General features: G+C 33.9%; 1 protein-coding gene across 3 annotated transcripts in view; it reads right to left on the reverse strand.

The window, feature by feature from the left end:
• Positions 1–23,772, reverse strand: part of Setd2 (SET domain containing 2, histone lysine methyltransferase) — an 87,961-nt gene that overhangs the window by 47,811 nt on the left and 16,378 nt on the right. For 2 of the 3 annotated variants that reach the window (XM_046437657.2, XM_058576786.1), the window contains 6 exons: positions 22,773–22,850; positions 20,581–20,678; positions 16,846–16,972; positions 8,617–8,751; positions 7,757–7,876; positions 5,725–6,387 (listed from right to left, as the gene is read on the reverse strand). In XM_046437657.2, the coding sequence (XP_046293613.2) occupies positions 5,725–6,387; positions 7,757–7,876; positions 8,617–8,751; positions 16,846–16,972; positions 20,581–20,678; positions 22,773–22,850 (1,221 nt within the window). Of the gene's footprint in view, positions 1–1,110; positions 1,211–2,037; positions 2,321–5,724; positions 6,388–7,756; positions 7,877–8,616; positions 8,752–16,845; positions 16,973–20,580; positions 20,679–22,772; positions 22,851–23,772 lie in introns of those variants that run through there. The other variant, XM_058576787.1, reaches the window with a different exon arrangement.

Consider the following 23,772-nt stretch of genomic DNA (forward strand, 5'->3'; position numbering starts at 1 on the left):
TGAAGAACACTACTATAATACTATGGACAAAAACATATCATCTGAATTTAAAAAAAAAAAAAAAACACTTCAGACAAACCCAAAATGAGGGATAATCCACAAAATTTTAAAAATATATATATTTAAAAAGGCTAAGTATATAAAAGACAAAGGAAGACTAAGAAACTATTCCTGGGGTGGGGTTGTGGCTCAGTGGAGGAGAACTCACTTAGCACCTGGTGAGGCACTGGGTTTGATTCTGAGCACCACATAAAAATAAAATAAATAAAGGTATTGTGTCTGTCTACAATTAAAACAAAAGAAAGAAAAAGAGACTATTTCAGATTAATAATACTTAAAAAGATATAACTCAATGTTATGTTGCTCCCACACTAGATTCTTGGTCAGAAAAAAAAATTACTATTTTTGATATAAAGGGCATTATATGAACAACTGACATAATTTGAATGAAATTTGTTAATTAGATGATAGTACTATATTGCTATAATTTTCTGACTTTGGTAAATATACTAAAGTCACACAAGAGAATGTCTTCATTTTTAGGAAATGCAAACTGTTTAGGGATTATGGGACATTATATCTGTAATTTACTCAGAAAAAAATGATAAAGAAAATTTGGCAATATGTTAACACTGGGGAACCTGAACAAAAAGTTTAGAGGAATATTTAGCCCAATTTTCTCTATATTTCTCACTAGAATTTGAATTGTATGTAGAATACATACTGAATATTATTCTCAGTATTTTCAGTCTGAAATTATACTAGAATTAAAAATTTTAAATGTTAAGGAGAAAAATGTATATATTTTCATTATGATTACATACAAGACTAAATTATACCACCTAAATTTACACTGGAAAAGTCTCTTAAGTTTCTGGCTGATTTGTTCATGATCCTGAGAAAGGACAACACTCCTTAAGGTCTCTTCTAAACTAGAAATCCTTTTTTTATAACAAATATCATTCTCTCACATCTCAGATAGTTCTACATCCAAATCATTTAAAGTAACTTTTCCTAAACAAAGTCAGAAGTTTTAAAAAGCCTAACTAAACGGGCAATAGAAACATGATTATTATGTATTTATTTATGGAAACAGAATTAAGAGCTCACCCAAAAGAGTAAAGTGAAAATGACTTCATTCAAAACCAGAATATTTACAGCTGCCAGATTCAGTACTTTATCATTTAGATCAGGTGTTGGCAAACTTTTTCTGTGAAGGACAAGATAGTAAATATTATAGGTTTTGTGAGCCATTTCATCTTTGTGGCAACTATTCAACTCTTATCACCACAGTGTAAAAGCAGCCAAAAGACAATAAATAAATGATGAGTATGGCTGGGTTTCAAAAACACTTCATAAAATAGGCAGTAAGGCATATTTGGTCAATCCCTAATTTAGATGAAAATATTTTATCTGATAACAAATGGACCTCTAGAGAGTTTTAGAACATTTCTGCCTTCTAACCAAATTTTTAATGCAGCAGTATCTAAAACAGCATTTTTTGGAGGACAAGTCTAAATTTATTTTTAAAAAAACAGGATAAGTAATATTGATCCTCATTGATATAGAATAATCTTTTACTGTACTGAGAACTTTGAAATTTATCACAGAAATCCAGGACATGTAACTTCATTTTCAATGTTGCACAGACTTTACATAGTGATGGAGTGAAATTCCAAGCAGTGACTCAAAACTTTTCACTTTTGGTTAACTGTTTTATTTAGCTTTCTGTAAGGAGTTTAATGCTTAGATTTCTAGGCAAATACTGCATTTTATAATTAAAGATATCTCTAGATAAAGATGAATAGAAGAAGAACATGAATAGCCAATAAGAAGAGCTTAACTTATCATGCACAGGGAATGCTGTCCCTAAATTATCTAAATCCAGGTACAAAAAGAACTACCCAGATTTCATTATAAGGAGAGTTGAATATCCTATATTCTAGGTATTTATAAGAGAAGCTCTGGAATAACTAATTACTACAATCTTTTGATGTTTAACAGCAATTGAAATCGCCAAGTTCATGAGAACCTTACCTCCTCTTCATATGATCCAAATGAATGAAGATTTTCCAGTCAAGTTATAATTAGTCATCACTTGAAATCAGCTGTTTTGCCTTGTGAAATCTAGGCTATATTTTCAGCATGGGGGATAATGTACAACAACTCCTTTTGCAAACAGAAATTATGCACATGTCCCTGCTGAAAATGTAGCCTGGTAAATTTGCACATGAAAATGAATACATGCTCATAAGTAACAATGGGCTAGGTGATGTTTCTGGTTTAGGTCTACTTTAGGAGTCAAAGTGTGTAAGCCTTGTGGAGTCAAGGCAGTGGTCCTGTGTATATAGGTATAGAAAAAGTAGCTCACTTAATCCTTTCTCGCCAGAAGTAGGGATTTTCCCGGAACGACATCCATTGTCGGCAATGGACGCACCAAAATAACGCCGGCGCCAGTGAGTTAACCACCTCTGTCCTCTTTTCACCTATTATATTTTTCATGCATCATCCAACTTCCCAACCATCTTCCTGTTTCTTCAGAGAATGCACGCTAGGTTCTCGTTTTTCTTCAGCACGAAGTTGGAAATGGAGTTGAGAAAAGGAGACACATGGTCAGCTGGTGATGTTAACAAGCTCCTTGCTGCCCTGAGAAGCTAGATGGAAATGGTTCAAGTTACAAGGGGATCATCATCAGATCTGGGAGGACAAAGAGTAATTCATGAAGCTTCATTCCCTTCCCTCCCACCCTCTTTCATTTATTGATGATCCCTATTATAGTCTGCCTTCACAGCAAAACCAAGTATTAAGGAATGGGAAGCAATTGCTTTCAGTTCTTCACTCCATCCAGGGTAGAGAAGCCAAGTGGAGCACATGTTCAGCAATGTTATGGTGGCCCCAGGTCAGGCAGACTTGGAGTGGCTAATATAACAATCTCAAATCAATGTTTTTTAGTATGATCTTGAAATTAAGTACCAGCAACTAATATACTGCTTGGCAACAGGTGCTTAATAAAGGTTGGTTGAATAAGACATTTTCTTTTCAGCCAATGTCTACTTGAACACATAGGTGGAAGTCAGACAGAAGTAGTTAACTCTTTCAATGCCGGGATAGTACAGATGTACAGTAATCACATTAGGTCAATGTGTTTCACTAAGACATATTCAAATTTATGGGTTCCTGAGATCAGACTACTACTTAAATGCAAACTAAAGTATCTTTTTTCAAAGGACAACCATAATCAGAGTTTAGAAATCGAAGCCAGAATAAATGTTAATTAGAATGATAGAAGAATTAAGAACCAATGTGTAACACAGCACCAATTGGTAACAAAACATCACCACTCACAGTCAAGTAAAGACAGTTTCTCAGTAATGCAATTCCAGAACAAACTAGTTTGAAGAAAGGAGAATTTTATTTAATGGTTCCCTTGATGCTAAAAATAAGGATAAACCCAAAGTATGAAGAATAAGAAGAATATATTTTAAGTATAAATAAAATTTAAACCTCAAGTCAAAGGGATCATAAACTTACTTATTACTGTAAAACTGTTTTGATCTTTCAGATAAAAGTGGGGAGGATAAGAAGAAGGGGAAGAAACAATTTGTAGGACTGAAAAATGTACCTCCAGAATGAGTTTAAATTATTCCAATTACATCTAATCAGGTTAAATATATCCTAGAGAATAATTCACACCATTATAATTACAGAAACAACCTATTACAGAGAGAAACAAAAATATTTGCTTTTTACAGAGTCTACGAAGACAGGTTTATGATGATTGTACCTCAGCTATTTAAAAATTTTAGGTCAACCGGAGATTCCCCAAGCAAAAAATTGTCTACAAACTCCCCACCATTCACTTTCCTCCTACATAACTGTGGCTATAGGGTGGTACACATCTATAATCCTAGTTAATTTGGAGGTTAAGGCAGGAGGATTCCAAGTTTGAGGCCAGCCCTGGAAACTCAGTAAGATCCTGTTTCAAAATAAAAAATTATAAGGTCAGGGGATGTAGCTTAATGGTAGAGCACCCCCAGGTTCAATCGTAATAGAATAAATCATCTTGTATACTTGTCTCCATCACTACTTCTATTACTAAGCTACAGTTAAAATTCAGGTTCCACCGGCAACCTCCAAACACAAGAGAGACTTCTTTTAGGGACCTCTGGACTGTCACAAAGCAAGACTTAAGTAAAGGTCCACCAAGTTACCATCCTGACATTTCTTTTAACTAAATGCAATTCTCATACCTGTAGTTCACACACTGTTTCATAAGCAGACTTACTATGAACGCTTCCTTTTATATTTATAAAAAGATGAACGTGATGAAAGAGTAACATGAGTAAGAGCGCAAATCAGCAAATAAAAGCTGAAACCACACCAGACTTAAAGGGTCTCAATGTAGGAAATAGGAAGCACCGTATACAATCAACAAACTATTTATTTTGTTCAGTGTAAGGTCAGTTCCAGTTTCATCAGGTCAAATCACAGTATACCTAATGGGGTGAGTTTTGTAGGTTCATCTTGCTGCAAATAAACCTGGATTGCTGGTTTATCTGACCATTTCACCTTGGGCAGAAGAAAAGAGGAACAGAAAAACAGAAAGGTAGAAAGTAACCTGTTCCCACAGGGTCCTCAAGGCCTACAGATCACTTAACACCAAAATGTTACCATGCTTCTCATGCTCAGCTTGTTATACACTCTTGTGTTTATCCAAGACTCAGATGGGGATTTTGGCAAAGCAAACCCTGTACATCTTACTACGCTCTTTTAACAAAAGATTATATGTATTAGCCATAAGGGTCCAGGCCTTTCTATTTTTCTTTAAGATAACATCTTTTTTCCAAAGAAATAGGCATTAAAAAGTAGGTCTGGCTGGGCATGATAATACACATCTATAATCCCAACAACTTAGGAAGCTAAAGAAGACTTATGAGCTCAAAGCCACGTCTGGCAACTTAGTGAAGCCTTAAGCAACTTAGCAAGACCCTGTCTCAAAAATTTAAAAAAAAAAGGGCTGGGGATATAACTCAGTGGTTAAGTACCTCTGGGTTCAATCCCTGTACCAAAAAAATAAAAAATAAAAAGGTCTATTTCAGAAACCATGGAAATAATTAAATATCAACTAGCTCCTTACAGTTGTTTTCTAAAATAAAAATTCATGTTCATTTTTGATGAAAAATTGCTAAATTTCTTTGGTTTTCCAATAAATTTTATTTTTTAATTAATTTTATTTTTTTTCATTTCAAAAAGATTTCAAATAGAATCACAAGTTTGTTACTCAAGTGGTTATTATTTTTTTAATATTTATTTTTTAGGTGTAGATGGACACAACACAATGCCTTTATTTTTATGTGGTGCTGAGGATCGAACCCGGGCCCCACCCGTGCTAGGCAAGCGCTCCACCGCTGAGCCACAATTCCAGCCCCTACTCAAGTGATTATTAATTTTGCTTTTCATGTAAAGAGCATTTGAATGACTTAAGAAATTAATGTGATATGCTTTTAATGAGGGAAAAGGGGGAACTTCTATATTGGCTGCTATGACTCCTGCCAAGACTTAAATGATAGTTCAGACACATTTATCATTAGCTGATAGTAAGAGAGATGGTATTCCATTTTTTAGAAATATACATGACTAGAAAAGTAGACAATTCAACTTAAGTTTACAGAACTCTACAACTAAATAATTCAAGTTAAAGTGAACCATAAACTGTTTTCTTACCTTCAAATCTTTCCAACTGTCCAGTAGTTTGGTGGCCAAATCACTTATATCCACTGTTTTATCTGGTTGTTCTTGGCTCCTCTCACTCTCCACATCAGACACACCCTCCTCTTCATCTTGGGATGGTGTTTCTTCTGCAATAGGTTCTTCTAGTTTTGAACCATTACTCTCTTTGAGCTCTATCTCAGTGTCAGCCTCTGGTTCAGATGTGCATAGCTTACTGGCCTCCACGGTGGTTTCACTCTCTACTTTGGACTCAAGCAGCTGTTGTGGTAGTAGCTGTTGTGATTGCAACTCTTCTTCATCCTCTAGAGTGACATTTTCTAACTGATCAAGGTCCTCTTTGCCATCCTTGCCTTCTAGCTCACTGGTTGCATCAGAGATTGCACTGTCCATGCTATTTTCACTTATAATTTTAAGTCTGCGAAACATGAATTTCTTGGGAGTGTCTGTGTCAGCTTCTGTGCTCAGCTTGGTGGAAGGATCAGGTGTATTGAGTGGTGTATGAGCACGTGATGTATTCTCACTAGAATACCCATCTCCTTCACTCAGCTGAGGTACAGCAGTCTTTGTCTGAGACCAACGTTGAATAATTGGAAGTACTTTGCTTTCCTCCAACATATTTTTAGTAGGAATGGGCAAATGTTCCAAAGTCTTTATAATCTGATTAAACATAATTAAAAAAAATCATATCACTTTGTACAGATGACCTTTCAAACCTCTGGATGGGACTCAGCCATTTCTGCAGGAGTACTACATTTTTGTAGTCTTACTAAATTAAGATGTTAACTCTATGTAAACATAGATGACTTTAACATAACTATTTAAGATAATACTATTTTCCTTTAGAAAGGAAGGAAAACTATTTAATTAAGTCTAATCCACAAGAATAAAATGCAGAGAAGATGACTACTGACAACATTAAATGGGACTGAATAATATTCTCGCCAGTAGTTCCCAAACCTATGTAGCTTTTTAAAAAATATATACACTACTAGATCTTAACCCGAATACTGTTTTTTATAAAGTTCCCCAACTGACTGTAATAGAGGCTTAGGAAACATGTAACAACATATATTTAAATGATGTCTCACATTACTTCCTCAACCTTTGCTGATAAATAGCTATCTAGCAGGAAGAGACACTCTCTTCAATCACAGACACATCCCCCATTCTGAAATCCAAGAATTTCTATCAAAGTACTCTCTAATGTAGTTCTACAGAAACCCCAGGGAAGAAGGATGGAGGCAAGAATAATTACCTCGTTGTTTTTTGGTTCTAAAAGTGTTTTATTAAATAAATGATCAGAAATTATGATTTTTAAAACACAATGCATCAAATTAGAAATTTCATGGAAGGTGTAAAAACTACAACTCCACTAAACAATAATACTAATCAATCTTACTTTAGATCTTTTAATAGACTTATTTGCTTCTCAGAATGTCCTTATTCTTGTAATCCAGAATTTAGCTCTTCACCATTTTTTCAGAACCCCAGAATAAAAGTTGTATATCATTTCCCATCATTTAAAACTATGATCTTAGCAACAAACTGATCATTCACTTAACTACAGTATCATATCTTGCTGTTATAGTTCCCAGCTACATAGTACCAAACTTTAAGTAGATATCACAGGGAAAATCAGAGGGCAAACTCACAAACTAGCAAGAAATATGAAAGGTTATGGTTTGAGAAATGATATGAGGGTAATAATTTTTATTAATTAATGCCAATGGTAAGTATAGTATGAAATTCATAATCCCTGATGTTACCACATATCCTTAACCTGAGCAATCAATATGACCGTTTTAAGAAATAAGCAAGTTGGATGTAGTGGTGTATATCTATAATCTCAGGGACTAAAGAGGCTGAGTGAGGCAGGAGGATCACAAGTTCAAGACCAACCTTAGCAACTCAGTGAGACCTTGCCTCAAAATAAAAAGTAAAATGGACTAGGGGTATAGCTCAGTGGTAGAGTTTAATCTTCAGTACTGGGGGGAAAAAAAAAAAGGCAGGATAAATGTAAACTGACCTCTTCTTGAAGTTTCTGGTTACTTTCCCGGCCATCACCAAGCTCTGCCATCCAAATCCACAATAAAGACAGCCCATGACGTTCCAGAAAAGACTTCAGGCAGGACTGTGAGTGTGTGTTCTTTCATGGTGAAAGAGAGGAGGATGCAGGATAATGGGGAGGTAATACCAGAGAGAGTGTTAAAGAAGGCCATGGAGAGGACCAAAGAGTTCATTTATATTCATAAAACACACACATACACACACAACAGAAATATACAACTAACAAATGCTTTAAAGTAATGGAGTACATTTTTTTTCTGATATGTAAAATGTATGCCTTTCTGATAGAAAACCTGGAATTACCTAAAAAGTAGGAAATTATAAAAAGATCATTTATGATGAAATTCAAGTCTGAATGACTAAGGAAAAAATTGTCATCTACTATTTTTACTGAAAAAACAAAACCACAAAAATTAGTCTTTAAATCATTTTCTTTTTTCTCTTTCGGATGCTTTCTTTTGTTATTTTTTTTAAAAAAATCATTCTTTTTTATCATTCGATTTCTTATGGCATACTTAATAAACTAGAATAAATGAGATTACTGTTAAAATTTCTTGCTTTGAGACCATACACTAAAAATAACTAGAATAGGAATAATGTGGGGATTGTGCCATGAAAAAGTGAGAAAGTGCCATGAAGAAGAGAAGCTCTACTAGTAATATTAAACTCTTCAGTCATTTTTAATAGTATAAGGTTTCAAAGTCATACAAAACTTACAAATCCATTAAAAAAAACAAGACAATTTTCATTAGCTGGATTATAGTTTAAATGTTTCACCCAAATTCAGAAATAAATAGTAAATTAATATTAAGTGTTCACCTGAATGAGCTCAAGGCAGGTAAGTTTCTGCTCCAAAGTTTCAATTCGAACCATTAATCGTGATAAACTGAGTACCTGGTTTTTATCAGAGAGACCTTCACCATTTTCCATCAATGCTTCTAGCTCTCCATCTACCTACCACAGCAAAGAAAAATATCTGGTTATTTAAAAAAATAAAACAAACAAAACAAAACAAAAACCTTGCTAACTTAACAATAAAAGTACCTGAAAATATGCTCAGTCTCACCAGTAATTAGGAAAATGAAAGTAAGACCACATTAGGAAATATTATTAGACTAGGGAGGGGAAAAAAATTTGATACTACCAAGTCAAAAAGTGATGAAAATCTAAATTGGTAAGACCAATCTGAAAAGCATTTCATTCATCCATCAGATATGTATCAAAAAATGCAGGTAATGAGATCTGGGATTTGATTTAGATTAAAAATAAAGATTTATAAGATCTTAATAAAAATAAGCTTTGCAGAGATTTTTATAACTGATATGAAAATGTAGACTATGCAAATTATTGCAATAAACTTTTAACACTTGTAAATATGAAATAATCTTAGTCACTTTTAATTATAAAAATCTCATGTTCTTTTACAGAAAACTTTAAAAGTGTAAGGAATAAAATCATCCAGGTGCTGATAATTCTTTGACATATTATTTTACAACCATTTTTCTAGGGGTATTTACACTGGCCTATAATTTTCTATCATGGTTTTATATATATTAAGACATAGGCATGTTCTTATAAAATTAAAAACATTTGAAGAACTGATTTTTTAATGTGTGCATATTTTTTCAATGGTACTGAAAGAGCATGAGTTAGGGGAGAAAGTACCAGCTATACATAGGTATGACTCTCAGCTCAGGCAATAATTGGCTTTGGACCTAGGTTAATCCTTTTACCTATGCAAAAATTTACTCATGATATAACTACTAACCTATGTGAAATAAGACAGCAATACCACTTTTGCAGATTTTAATATATTTATATAAAATATACTTAAACCATTCATCACTATGCCAAGTACTTAATATATACTAAATAATCATATAATTCATCTACCATATTTTAGCACTTTCATATTGTGAGAAAATATTAAATTTTTCTTTGCTATAAAAAATATAATTAAGTCAAATATAATTTTAGGTGCAGGAGAATTTACAATAAAACCAGACAGGAAAAAAACTGCCAAATTATACTAGATGAAAAGTACTATAGGAAAAAAAAAAAACATTAGTTGGAAAAATATTTGTATCCCCTTGACTCAACAATTCCTCTTTAAAAGAAAAGAGCCACAGATGCATATGAAAGCTCACTGAAGCAACATTCATAATAGCAAAACACTGCCAATAATATGTGGTCTGATTGAATATAAACTGGTGTTTTCACTCAATGGACTATAATTCCTCAATGAAAGAAATCAAGTGCAGCCAAATGCAACAATATCCACTGGTCTTGTAAAAAGGTGAGCTTCAGAAGATTACATGCTAATATTAAACCATTTTTGTGCATCTTGAAATATGCATTTTTGGGATAAATACATAGAAAATTGATTTTTAAAAAAGCAAAGGAGTGAGACACAATTACAAGTGGTCAACTTTGAGGGGCTACACAAGGAAAAAGAAGCGGAAATGTTCACAAAGGTTTACTTTCAAACTATGCTTTGTAATCTACATATATTCATTGGGCACTTCAGATTTAAATATTATGCTTAAATAACAGTGACAGTTGGGTGTGGTGGTAAATTCCTGTAACCCCAGCTATTTGGGAAGCTGAGATAGCAGGATCCCAGTCTGAAAAACTTAAAGACTCTGACTCAAAATGAAAAATAAAAAGGATTAGGAATGTAGTTCAGTGGTAGAACACACCTGGATTCAACTCCCTAAATAAATAAATAAATTTATATTTACTAAAAATAATTTTATTTATGGTTCACCACCTCCCCAAAAGCACCTGTGATAACTAAAAGTAAACATAAAAATGTAAGAATTAGGATATATTTTAATAAATTATTGATATTGAAAATATACGTATATGCACAAGTATATAGCACTTGAAAACTTATTCAGTTAAATATTAATCAGTCCAAGATAGCATTTATTCTTTAAGACAGATGGACAGATGGTCTCCAACTTATGATGGGGCTAGGTCCAGATAAATCCATCGTAAGTTCAAAACATCGTTCAGTCAAAAATGTATTTCATACACCTTACCTACTGAATTTCGTACCTTAGGATATAGTATACTATAGAGTATCAGTTGTTTATCCTCATGATTAAGTGGCTGACTAGGAGCTGTGGCTTGCTATAGGTGCCCAGCATCAGAAGAGTATAGAATTGTATATCACTAGCTGCCAGAAGAGATCAAAGTCGAAAAATTGTTAAGTTGAAATATCATTAAGCTGGGGACCATCTGTAATTAATATTTTTGCCCATGAACTATCTTGAAGGAATTCAAGAACTACTTTACATACTTTTTGATGAAATAGACCATATATACATATATATAATATATATAAAAAAAAATATATATATATACACACACACACACACATACACACACTGTATTAGCAAACAAATAGATTTAATAAAACAGTAAGTGAGCAACACCTGTATATATAACTATTACCCAGCTTAAGACAAAAACAAAAACTGGAATACTGTCAGCATTCCATAAATGCTCCATGCATCCTTCTAAGTTAGAACACCTCTCCTTCCTATGCTCTAGAAATAATTTATTTTGCATGTATGAATATGTAACAACAGGGGCTGGGGTTATAGCTCAGCAGTAGAGAGCTTGCCTCGCACATATGAGACATTGGATTCGTTCCTCAGCACCACATAAAAAATAAACATATTGAGTTCATCTTTAAAAACTCTTAAAAAAAGAATATGTTGCAACAAATCCCACAACTATATAATTATAATGCACCAATTAAAAAAGATATAATTTAATTTATCTTAACTTTTTAGGTGAAAGTTCTTTAATTTCTTTATAGATTTACTACTATAGGTTTCTTTCACTCAACCTTATGATTTAAGAATCATCCATGTTGTAGCATGCAGCCATTTTCATGACTATTTTTTCCATTATATAATTATAGTATAATTTATCCATTTCTAATGTTAAATGTTTCTAATGTTAATGATTCAAACTTTTCTGATATTCTAAGCCATGCTATGATTTCTGATGGATATTATATCTTCTCTTTGGTTACACACCCAATGAGTACAAATTCTGGCTCAATATGGTACACATACATTCACCTTTTAGTAAATAATGCTGAAGTGTTTTCACCCACCACAAGCAGTGTATGAGATCGCCTGTCAAAATTATGCATGATAAAACTTAATTTCTATCAATCTGGCAAGTGTGTAAATAGTACTTTTAATTTGTACTCCCTTACTAATAAGGTTGAACATATTTCCATATTTATTGGCTATTCAGATTAGTGAAGTATCTGAGGAAGTTGTCTATTTTTCTTATGTTAGTTGTTTTTTCTTACTGATTAGTAGGGACTCTAATATGTGTATTCTAGACATCTGCTGAAAGCAAATATTTCCTCTCCTTCATATGGCTTGTCACCATCTTTATTATATAAATCAGTAATTAATTTGTTTCATAAACTCAACAGAGACTAAGGGAAGTTTAAAAATATCTCATTTGCAATTTCAAACTATAAGCAACAAATGACATTGGGTCATAATAGACTTATACTTTCAGCAAGTATTTAAACACCTAGTGTGTGACATACCTAACAGGATAATCACGTTGTAAAAGAATTTATAGTTTTGTTAAGGACCTATATATGGGTACATTTATAAGGGCAAAGATTTTTTTTTTTTTTTGTACTGAGGATCGAACCCAGGATGCTTAACCACTGAGCCACATCCCCAGCCCTTTTTTATATTTTATTTAGTGACAGGGTCTGAGTTGCTAAATTCCTCACTAAGTTGCCTAGGCTGGCTCTGAACTCATGATCCTCCCGCCTCAGCCTCCTGAGCCACTGGGATTACAGGCGTGAGCCACCACACCTGGCTAGGCCAAAGTTTTTTTTGTTTTGTTTTGTTTTTTTAATGCTTACCAATCAAGACTATTATTCAGACTATTATAATGCAATCATTACTCAAACATTTTTATTAATATTTTTATACATGCAAAACTATATTCTAAACTGTTGCTATCTTGTCCTTTCCATGGCTTTTCTATTTTTTAACTAAATCTTTTTTTTTATAAATACCTTTATTCTATTTATCCATTTGTATGTGGTGCTGAGGATTGAACCCAGGGCCTCACACATGCTAAGCAAGCACTCTACTGCTGAGCTATAGCCCCAGCCCCCTTTCCATGGCTTTATCAAGGCTCACTCTTGGGAATTCAAGAGATGCTATTTATATGATTTTGCTCAACTGAAACTGCAGAATTCAAAATCTAGACAAACAATAGGGAATCTCAGCAGGAAATAACCCAAGTAAAATTAAACTAGTATTAAAATCTTTATTAGAGTTAAGGTCAAATGATCTTTTACATCATTCTAAGAACCTAGGTTCTTTCTGGGTAATTCCTCTATGACAGCAAAGGTTTACCCAAAATATGCATTCTCTGAACAGAGTAACTTCAAATTCATATGTGGAGTAACCTATGATTACTGGATACAATTTATATCTAATTCAGTTCATAAGCACCAAAGCCTATCCTGAAATGGACACACCATTACCATCATATAAACAAAGAAACCAATCACTGGAATACCTAGATCTGAGTTCTCTGGAGTTGTCCTTAAATCTTGTCAAGGCCTCAGTAAGCTAACTGATAAAGGTAATAATGGGTATAGTATTGCCTATGAATCATAACAGTACATGACCGATTCCTACCAAAAAGAAAACAGTTTTTAAAATGTGTTTATTATATAAGTTCTGAAAACAGAAAACAGCCACTGGAAAGTTCTTATGAAGATGCGAACTAAGGTCATGTCTAATGACTATTTTACGGCTATTCTGGTAAACTGTCAATCACATGAAACTAGAGTTAACAACAAAAGCAATCTTTATGGAATTTAAAGAAAAAATTCCTGAAATAGTCAAATCAAGAAGGCTAAGTAAGAAGCTGGGCATGGTGGCATTCTCCTATAATTCAGTGGTTCAGGAGGCTGAGACAAGAGGACCAAGAGTTCAAAGTCAGCCTCAGCAAAAGCAAGGTGCTAAGCAATTCAAGGAGATCCTGTCTCTAAATAAAATACAAAATATGGTTGGGGATGTGACTCAGTGGTCAAGTGCCTCTGAGTTCAATCCTCAGTAAACCACCCTTTCCTCCCCCGCCCTCCCAAAAAAGAAGGCTAAGGACACCACAGTGATGTATACATCTTTTTCCCCATTGTTAAGGATCACTGAACCCAGGGTGTTGGTCATGCAAGGCAAGAACTCTACCAATGAGCCATATCTCTAGCCCCCATATATCTCTAGCCCCCATGTATATATCTTATTTAAAAAACATGCAAAAGAGACATAAACATTCACTGTTGCACTGGAAAATTGGAAACGTAAGTGTCCATCAGTAAAATATGTAAATAAATTGTTAAACAATGAAAAACTTTATGGCAATTACAAATAGGGGTTACTTAGGAGGCTGAGGCAGAAGGATCACAGCCTAGACAACTTAGCAACACCAAGTTTCAAAAAAAAAATTTTTTTTTAAAAGGGCTGGGCACATACTTTCATGGTAAAGTGCTTGCCTAGCAAGTTCAATCCCTGGGTTCAATCACCAGTACCAATAAATAAGTAACTATTATTTACATATGTATGTAATTTTTATCTATTTGTATCAACATTGATCAAATTCAAAAATAAGAGTAAAAAACAAAATGTGGATATATATTATGAATATATATATACACACACATTTTAAAAAAATATTTGTTTTTTAGTTATAGTTGGACACAATACCTTTATTTTATTTATTTATTTTTATGTGGTGCTAAGGATTGAATCCAGGGCCTCACACATGCTAGGTGAGCACTCTACCACTGAGCCACAACCCCAGCCCCAGTGCTTTATCATTTCTAAAAAACTCTGCAACTCAATATTTTAAAACACAGAAATACTGACTAATATGGACACAGTTTTCTCAGAGGTGAGAAGCAATGGGATTGTTCTCTAGTCAACTACACTGTAGCATAATAGTTAAGATCAGAGACATGAGGTGATCTTATAAACTCCATGCTTCAGTGTCTCATCTGTGAAAGGGGGAAAATGACCATATCTAATTTAAGAGTTAATTAAACGAGTCAATAAGTCAAGTACCTGGCATACAGCTATACCATATATGCTCTCTAAAAAGAAAACTGAAGTAAACACAGTACTCAAAAAAACATTTGTGGGCTGGGGTTGTAGCTCAGTGGAAGTGTGCTTGCCTAGCATGTGTGAGGCACTGGGTTTGATTCTTAGTACCACATATGAATAAATAAAATAAAGGTCCATCAACAACCAAAAACAAAAAATAAAAAAACATTTGTTCATCTTAGGTGGTAAAAAATATGGGTATATATACTGTCCTTTTCTGCATTTTTAAGTAGCCCTTTCCAATGTTTTGTGCTAACCATATCTTCTTATAGAATTCAGACTTTTTATAATTCCCTAAAGTTAATTTGCACTTACTGACATCATCTCTTACTCATCATACTTTCAGCATACTCGTACTTTATCTCCATATCTACACAAATAAAATTGTCATTTATAATTCTTAACAGTATTGGTTTCTCCAAAATCCAAGAATGAGTCAATTTCATAAGAAACATTGCTGACTAATGCCCTAAACTTTAGCCCCTGCACAGCCCTTCAACCAAGATTCATACATTTGGGGATCAGCCTTTAAAATACGCTTCCTTTTTTTTTTTTAATGGACCCAGTCAGGTATACAAAGATTATACTTTTTTAAGAAAACAGGGCTCTAGTAAAGGGGTCCTCAAAATAAAAAAAGAAGAAGCTGGGTGCAGGGGCATGCGCCTGTAATCCCAGTGGCTTGGGAGGCTATGGCAGGAGGTTCAAAGCCAGTCTCAGCAATTTAGAGGGGCACTAAGCAAGTCAGTGAGACCCTGTCTCTAATAAAATACAAAAAAGGGCTAGGGATGTGGCTCAGTGGTTAAGTGCCCTTAGGTTCAATCCTCAGTACCTGCTCCCCCTGCCTACCCCCCCTCCAAAAAAAAGAAGATGGTAATTTGGGCTTTTATGATTTTGTTTTCATTTTATTTTGAAACAAGGTCTATGTTGCCCAGGCTGGACTGGAACTGGTGATCCTCCAGCTTCAATCTCCCAAACAGCTGGGATTATAGATCATGTCCAGGGCAGAAGGAGAAATCTTTAAAAACAATTCAAAGTCCTTGTCCCAGTTGAGAGTCCTTTTAGTAATACGATACTATCCTTACTCATCAGGCGAGACAGGTGTTTTTCAAAAAAATGGGAGGGGGAAAACATATCAACTACTGTTTCATTAAATGAAAAGACCATCTGAGAAAACTCCTTTCTTGGGTTGTCTATTCCACTGGGTATAGTGGCTCATGCTTATAATTCCAGTTACTCAGGAGGCTGAAGCAGGAGGATCGCTTAAGCCCAGGAGTACAAGGCAAGCCTGGGCAACATACAAGTCTCTCATCTCAAATAAATAAATAAATAAAGTTTAAAAAATAAAAAATAAATAAAGTTTAGGGCTGGGGTGTAGAGCTCAGTGGTACAGCACTTGCCTAGCATGTATGAGGCACTGGGTTCAAGTCTTAATTAACACCACGTATAAATAAATAAATAAAGGCCCATCAATAATTAAAATAATGTTTAAAAAAAAAAGAAGTTTAGAGTTCCAAACAGATGACAAGTGTATAATAAATAATTAGAAATACATAGACTTAAAAATAGAGTCCTACACAGAATATGATAGGACAGTATATAACAGAAAAGACAAATATTTTATTTGTATTGAATTTTACAGGTTCTGAATATCTATTAGCTCTGGTATTTTCAAGATTACTTCAGTAGTTCTCAGTTCCCAACTCTAATCTCTAAGAATCTGAAATAAAAATAGTCAATCACGCCTCTTATCTAGTAATATCTCTTTTGATCCTGGATTTCTCAGTAAAGTAGTATGATTTTTTTAAACTTCAATCAGAAAAGCTATTTATCTTCTTAAAAATTTTTACTATGAAAGTTGAAGGAAAGATGGAACACTTACTGAATCCTTCTTACGAGATCGTTCCTTCTTCATTTTCCCTCCTGCTGCTCTGATGCTAACTCTGTTTTCTCCTCCCAGATAACCCCGGCAATTAGCTGACCCACAGAAACATTTCTGAGCTTCTTTGCTGTTCAAAGAGCACAGAAAAGAAGTCAGTTATATTGAAGTAAACCGTATAAAAATGTCAACAATATAACAATTACATATAAGAATTATACAGATCTAAAGGAAATTAAAACAAAGAGAAAAAAATGGTTAGTTTTAAGATACTCCAACAAACTTGCTACTAACAAACTAGCTCTTAAAAATATTCATTCTTGGGGCTGGAGTTTGGCTCAGTGGTAGAGTGCTCGCCTGGCATGTGTGAGGCCCTGGGTTCCATCCTTAGCACCGCATATGAATAAAAAGATCCACTGACAACTAAAAATTATTTTTTAAAAAATTCATTCTTCTTCCAGTCTTCTTTTACTTGTTACACAAAACTAGGCAACAAGTTAAAGAGTGATTTCTCCATTTAATGAGAATACTAATTTTTGAAAATAAGAAATCATACATATTTGGGCTAAGAACAAAATTGCTTATATAGCTAGGCAACTATAACAAATGTAAATGTTTAATTGGCACATAAAACAAATAAAATGGATTATTAAACCAAGTATAAAATGATTACATGATACTCAAAAAGGAAATACTTCATCATTAAAAATTATTACCATATAAGAATGATACACTGTAGTAACAAGTACAATAATCAATTGTAACCATGGAGGTAAGGGAGAGTGATAGAAAAGAACACAGAAGCAAGTCTATAGGCTTGGGCAGAAACTACCTATGCAACTGAAGACAACATAAAGGAGCATCCAAAAAGTAAACTGACTTTAGTATAAGACCTTAACAATTAGAGACACAAAAATAAATTATTCAATAAATCAAGTAGGGATTTACAAAGATCACCTTATGTCCAGATTCCTTTTCCTCAAAGAGAATAGACAATACAAGTACAGAGGGAAAGAATAGAGTCCTACACAGAATATGATAGGACAGTATTATGACATAAGAAGCAGACAGAATAGAAAATGGCCATCTGGCATTTGTCCTGGTTTATAATCAAATAATCAGTTGCAGAGTTCACTAAGTTCTAAAACATGAAGCATGAAATATCTGAAGGAATATCTGAAACAACTTCACCACGAGAATAGCAATTATTGAAACCAAATTGGACAAAGTAGAGGAATTAAATTTTTTTCATATGGCAGCACTCAAAGGACTAAATATGAAAAAAAATTCTCCAAGGGGCTGGGGATATAGCTCAGTTGGTAGAGTGCTTGCCTCGCATGCACAAATCCCTGAGTTCAATCTCCACCACCAAAACAAACAAAAAACCTCTCCAGCTATGTCTATTTTAGTATAAAAACCAGAAGCTGCCAACTTACACAGGTATAATGGGAGGGGGGGTTTAATAGAGTTTTGTACCTTATTTGAAATTTCCACCCTTTTAACTATTGGTTTCTTAATAATCAGAAATCATCTTGTACAAGGCACAGCCCTCAAAACCCAGAGAAGGAAAAAAACCGAAGACAAAAGGAAACAATTGTAATATCAGCCTTTTGGGATGTATATCTAGATATTAAGAACATTTTCTAAAAACATTCTAAAAACAACCATAATATCATCATAAAAATAACCATAATATCCTTAATAACATCAAATATCCATTAGGTATTCAAATTTTCCCTATTATCTCAAATACCTTTTAACTAATTTATCCCAAGCATTATAATTGTGTCACTCTCTTTTTCTTGTGAATTATTTAAAAAGCCAAACCATTTGTTCTACAATTTCCCAAAGTCCATATTTTGATAAATACATCTCGTAGTTCCCATTTCCTGTATTTTTCTACAAATGTGTAAGTTAGAACTAGAGATCTAATTCAGAGGCAAAATTTCTTTTAGTAAAACAATTTCACATTTAGCACTGTGTCCTTTCATCAAGAGACACAAAAAACTAAGCCATAGTGGCACATGCCTACAATTCCAGTAACTCAGAAGGCTAAGGCAGGAAGATCCACAAGTTCAAAGTCAGACTCAGTGAGTAAGATCCTCAGCAACTTCTCTGTTTCAAAATAAAAAACAGGAACTGGGGGATGTAGCTCAAAGGTAAAGCACACTTGGGTTCAACGCCCAGTACCAAAATTAAATAAATAAATAAAGGCACAATTAGTAGAGTCTGTGTTTGATATTGGTAGCCACTGATAATGACTATTCCGATCTATTAATTTGTTTAGGTGTTGCAAAAAATTATAACACTGTTCTTAATTCAATAACTAGAGAACATCTATAAAAGGCAAGATGAATGCTTGACTTTTCTCTCTACTATTTTTATTTATTAGACTATTTAAATTTTTTATTTTTTGCAATACTGGAGATGGAAACCAGGGTCCTGTGCATGCTAGGCAAAGGCTCTACCATTGAGCTACATCCCCAACCCTTTTTATTTTGAGACAAGATCTTGCTAATTCCCCAGACTAGCCTTGAATCTGTGATCTTTCTGCTTCAACCTTCCAAATCACTTGGATTACAGATGTGTGCCAACACACCCAACTCCCTCTTTTATTATTTTTTTAGTATTTATTTTTTAGTTGTAGTTGGACACAATACCTTTATTTATTCATTTTTATGTTGTGCTGAGAATCAAACCCAGGGCTGTGCACTTGCTAGGCTAGCGCTCCACTCCACCACTGAGCCACAACCCCAGCCTGTCTCACTTTTATTTTTAAACTAGTTTTCAAAGTCATGAATTAGTTCTTTCAATTATGACTAACTGTAGTTGCTTTTTTTTTTTTTTTTTTTTTGGTGCTGGGGATTGAACCCAGGGCCTTGTGCATGTGAGGTGAGCACTCTACCAACTGAGCTATATCCCCAGTCCACTGCATTTTTTTTAAATACTGTTAAAACTTGTGGATTTTATATATGTTTCTTTTTTTTTAATATTTATTTATTTATTTTAAATCTTTGGTGGACACAACATCTTTGTTGGTATGTGGTGCTGAGGATCGAACCCGGGCCGCACGCATGGCAGGCGAGCGCGCTACCGCTTGAGCCACATCCCCAACCCCTATATATGTTTCAAACTTAGTTATTATCCTTGAAATATTAAATAAGAACTTCCCCACTTTAGTGTTAGTGGTATCCTTTGCTACTGCCTCAGTTACTGTTTTGAATAGACCAAAAAAAAAATTTTTTTTTAAAGTTCTAGATGAACGCAATACCTTTATATAATTTATTTATTTTTATGTAGTGCTGAGAATTTAACCCAGTGCCTCATCTGGGCTAGGCAAGTGCCTATCACTGAGCTACACCCCAACACTCAAAAAAAATTAATTTTAAGAGTAGAATATGGTTTAGGTAAAACATGATTAGTCATCAGTTGATAATTATTAAAGCTGAATTATGTATACATAAGTCATATGCAAACACAGAGTTGGCATTTCTGTAATGGTAAAGGTTTTTTTTAACATAAATAAGACAGCATGAAGTTCAGAAGAAAATTATACAGTTCCCGTAAAATAACCCTTAATGGAAGAAGTGGGAAAAAAAACCCAAAATCAAAACAATATACATATATATAAATTGATACTAAATATAACTTGTAATAATTCACATGAAAGTTTTAAATCTATCTAAATAGCCTATTTTCCCATCAGAAGCAGCAAAATAGAGCAGAAACAATACTTACCCATATCTTTGGAACTGATAGTCAAATGTTAACTCTGAGCCGGAAGGAACCAGTTTGGTGGTAAAAAACCCAACCCTCAGTTGTCCATTCACAGTCCACTGAGATGTTGTTTTGAAAAGAAAAGAAATCAGTAACCAATTAATCTCTGTTTATATGTTTGTGTATATGTGACAGAAAGAGAGGGGGGAGGGAGAGAGAGAGAGAGAGAGAGAGAGAGAGAGAGAGAGAGAGAGAGGATATACGAAGATTATTTGTCATCTGGCTTAATTATGCATGTGACTCTTTTAGGCAACGAAGGTTTTTGACAAGTAGCAAATGAGAAATTCACCCTCCCCACCCCCCCACACACACATACCTCTTATTTTATGGATATGGTCTTTAAACCCAGGGGCACTCCAACACTGAGCTATACCACCAGCCCTTTTTACTTTTAATTCTGAAACAGGTCTCATTAAGTTGCCCAGGATGGCTTCCAACTTGCAATCTTCCTGCCTGAGCCTCATGGGTATATGCTGCTGCACTGAGCAAGGAATCTTTTTTTTTCCTTAAATAAACTAACTTTAAGTATTACTCTTGTTTAATGAACTACCAGACGAATATATCTATAATCTGTCTCTAATAAAAGTAACTGCTAATTGATATATCATGTACATGTACTAATATGTAACAAATTTCACCATTATGTACAACTATAATGCACTAATTAAAAAAAAGAAAACTAAAGTAATTGCTACTTCAACTTTCTTAACTCACATTTCCATACATAAAGATTCACATATTTTGAAAATAGATAAATAGAGGATGCTTGGTGTCACTGAGTATCACAAGAAAATCTATATTAACATGCTAAAAGTAACCATGTTCTAAGATAAGATAGGTCATGGAAATTGAGAAACACTGATATTAAAAGTTTAATTTCAAGCTGGGGATATAGCTCAGTTGGTAGAGTGCTTGCCTCACATGCACAAGGCCCTAGGTTCAGTCACCAGCACCACAATAAATAAATAAATAAAAGTTTGATTTTATGAAACAACAAAAAGGCCAGCATCAGAACAATTCTTGAATTGATAAAAGTCAGAATTAAAATGGGGGTAGACAATTAAAATTGCTAAAATAGGGGGAAAAAATGTGGAGGGCAGACACACAGAAAGTAGACCTTATAGTAGTCCCAGGTAAGTATGTCAAAAAATATACAACTCCATTCTAGACCATCTGTACATGTTACTGATGAAAAACCCAGACTTGAAGAGATTAAGGGACAGTGGAAATCTCACAGCTAAACATATGGCTGTCAGTTCTGGCAGAACTAGAACCATAACTTAGGTTAAATGATTCCAGACTGGGCCCTTCTGTTACATGGATTGGCTCTTAGAAGAGCCATATATAACATCTATTAGTACACAGATCAAAGAACAAAAACCGTCCAGGAGTCAAAAACATTATTTTAACATGAGAGGAAACCAATGATAATGGGTCCATAGCTCAATGATATTTATTTATCTGGGGGAGTGGACCCACAGCCTTCTTAACCTAAAACTTGTAATCTCTCTCAAATTTGGCTTTTTAGACCCTAGTGAGTACCATTAAAATAGTTACATCTGGCACCTGGATAACACCTTTTAAAGAATCCAAATATAACAGTGCATAATGGACTTATTAAAATTAAAATTTAGTTTTGTACCTTTGAAGTAATATCTAAAATAATTATGGGCAAGGAAACAATCGAATGCTGAGTTCTTGGGTCAGATTCTGGATCAGAAAAATAACAGTTGTCAAAATTTGAATGAGGTCTTTTGATTAGTTAATAGTGTACCCTAGATATAACCATTGTATTATGTCTATTACATATGACATTAACATTTAGGGAAGCAGGTAAGGAGTGGCATAAGAGTACACACTGTACTATTTTGGCAATGCTGTGTTTCTATAAATCTAAACTTATTGGAAAATGAAATTTGAAAGTGGAGAAAAAAAATGATAAAAAGTAAAATTCATAGTGGGCTGGGGATCTAGCTCAGTTGGTACATGTTTGCCTAGCATGCACAAGGGCCTGGGTTCAATCCCCAGAACCACAAACACACACACACAAAAAAAGTAAAATACATGAATACCTCTAATATAAAATCTAAAATTAACAGTCAGAACAACAACCTTGAATAAGTATCCCAAATTCAAAATCTATTTCAACTTACTTTTTGGGTTTCACAGTTTGGTTCACAGCTGTGATTCATGAAACGAGAGCAATTTCCTTTCTGAGTAGCATCTATTATCTGGGGAAAGAAAGACAAGTGAAGAGTTTTTAAAAATGAGACCTCAAGGGGATGAGGTTGTAGCTCAGTGACTGAGTGCTTGTTTCAGATGCGTGAGGCACTGGGTTCGATCCTTAGCACCAAATAAATAAATTAATTTAAAAAATAAAGATATTGTATCCATCTACAACTAAATATATATATATATATATATATATATATATATATATATATATATATAATGCCTCAAAATAGGCATGCCTTTTACAAAGAGAAAGTATTATAGGGAAATTTAAGATATACACATGTGCTCTCTTGCCCCCTACCTTGCTTTTACAGAAAACTCTCATACTATTTTACACATTTATTACACATAATAAATATTTATTTGCTTCTTTTGAAAGATCAGCTAACTATAAACATTTAATGGATAGGCAAAATTGTCTCCATATCTGTCAATGTCTCGCCCACATTTTTAGCTATTGCTTATATTCTACTACATTCCAATCTCACTTTATATGTGTAATGCTTCGTTTTAAAGTTTGTGTTTATAACCCAGTACAGTATTAAAACTTGAGTGTGTATCCAAATCCCATGAAGAGTGCAAAAAATTTGCTGGGTCCAACCCCTAATGTTATATTAAGAGAGTGTAGGGGCAGGTTCTTAAAGTTTGCAGTACCACATTGAATATAAAGGAAGATATGAGGATCTAGCTAAACTCCATTAAGCCAGACTTTAAAGAGATTTATAAAATGCAAAACATATCCATTTCTTGATTTTAAAAAAAAATTAAGTATTTTTTCAAAACACTATGTTATCTATATCAACATGTAATGGGCTTAATAATTGTTAATTTTAAATGGATTAATAAATATTTTTAAATGTCGAAGTTTTAACTTTTTTGGGGTGGGAAGTGGGTACCAGAGATTGAACTCAGGGGCAT

This window comes from Marmota monax, unplaced genomic scaffold (genome assembly GCF_021218885.2).
Source record: "Marmota monax isolate L192 unplaced genomic scaffold, Marmota_monax_Labrador192_F-V1.1 WCK01_AAM20220418_F8-fsc00021, whole genome shotgun sequence".
Lineage (NCBI taxonomy): Eukaryota > Metazoa > Chordata > Mammalia > Rodentia > Sciuridae > Marmota > Marmota monax.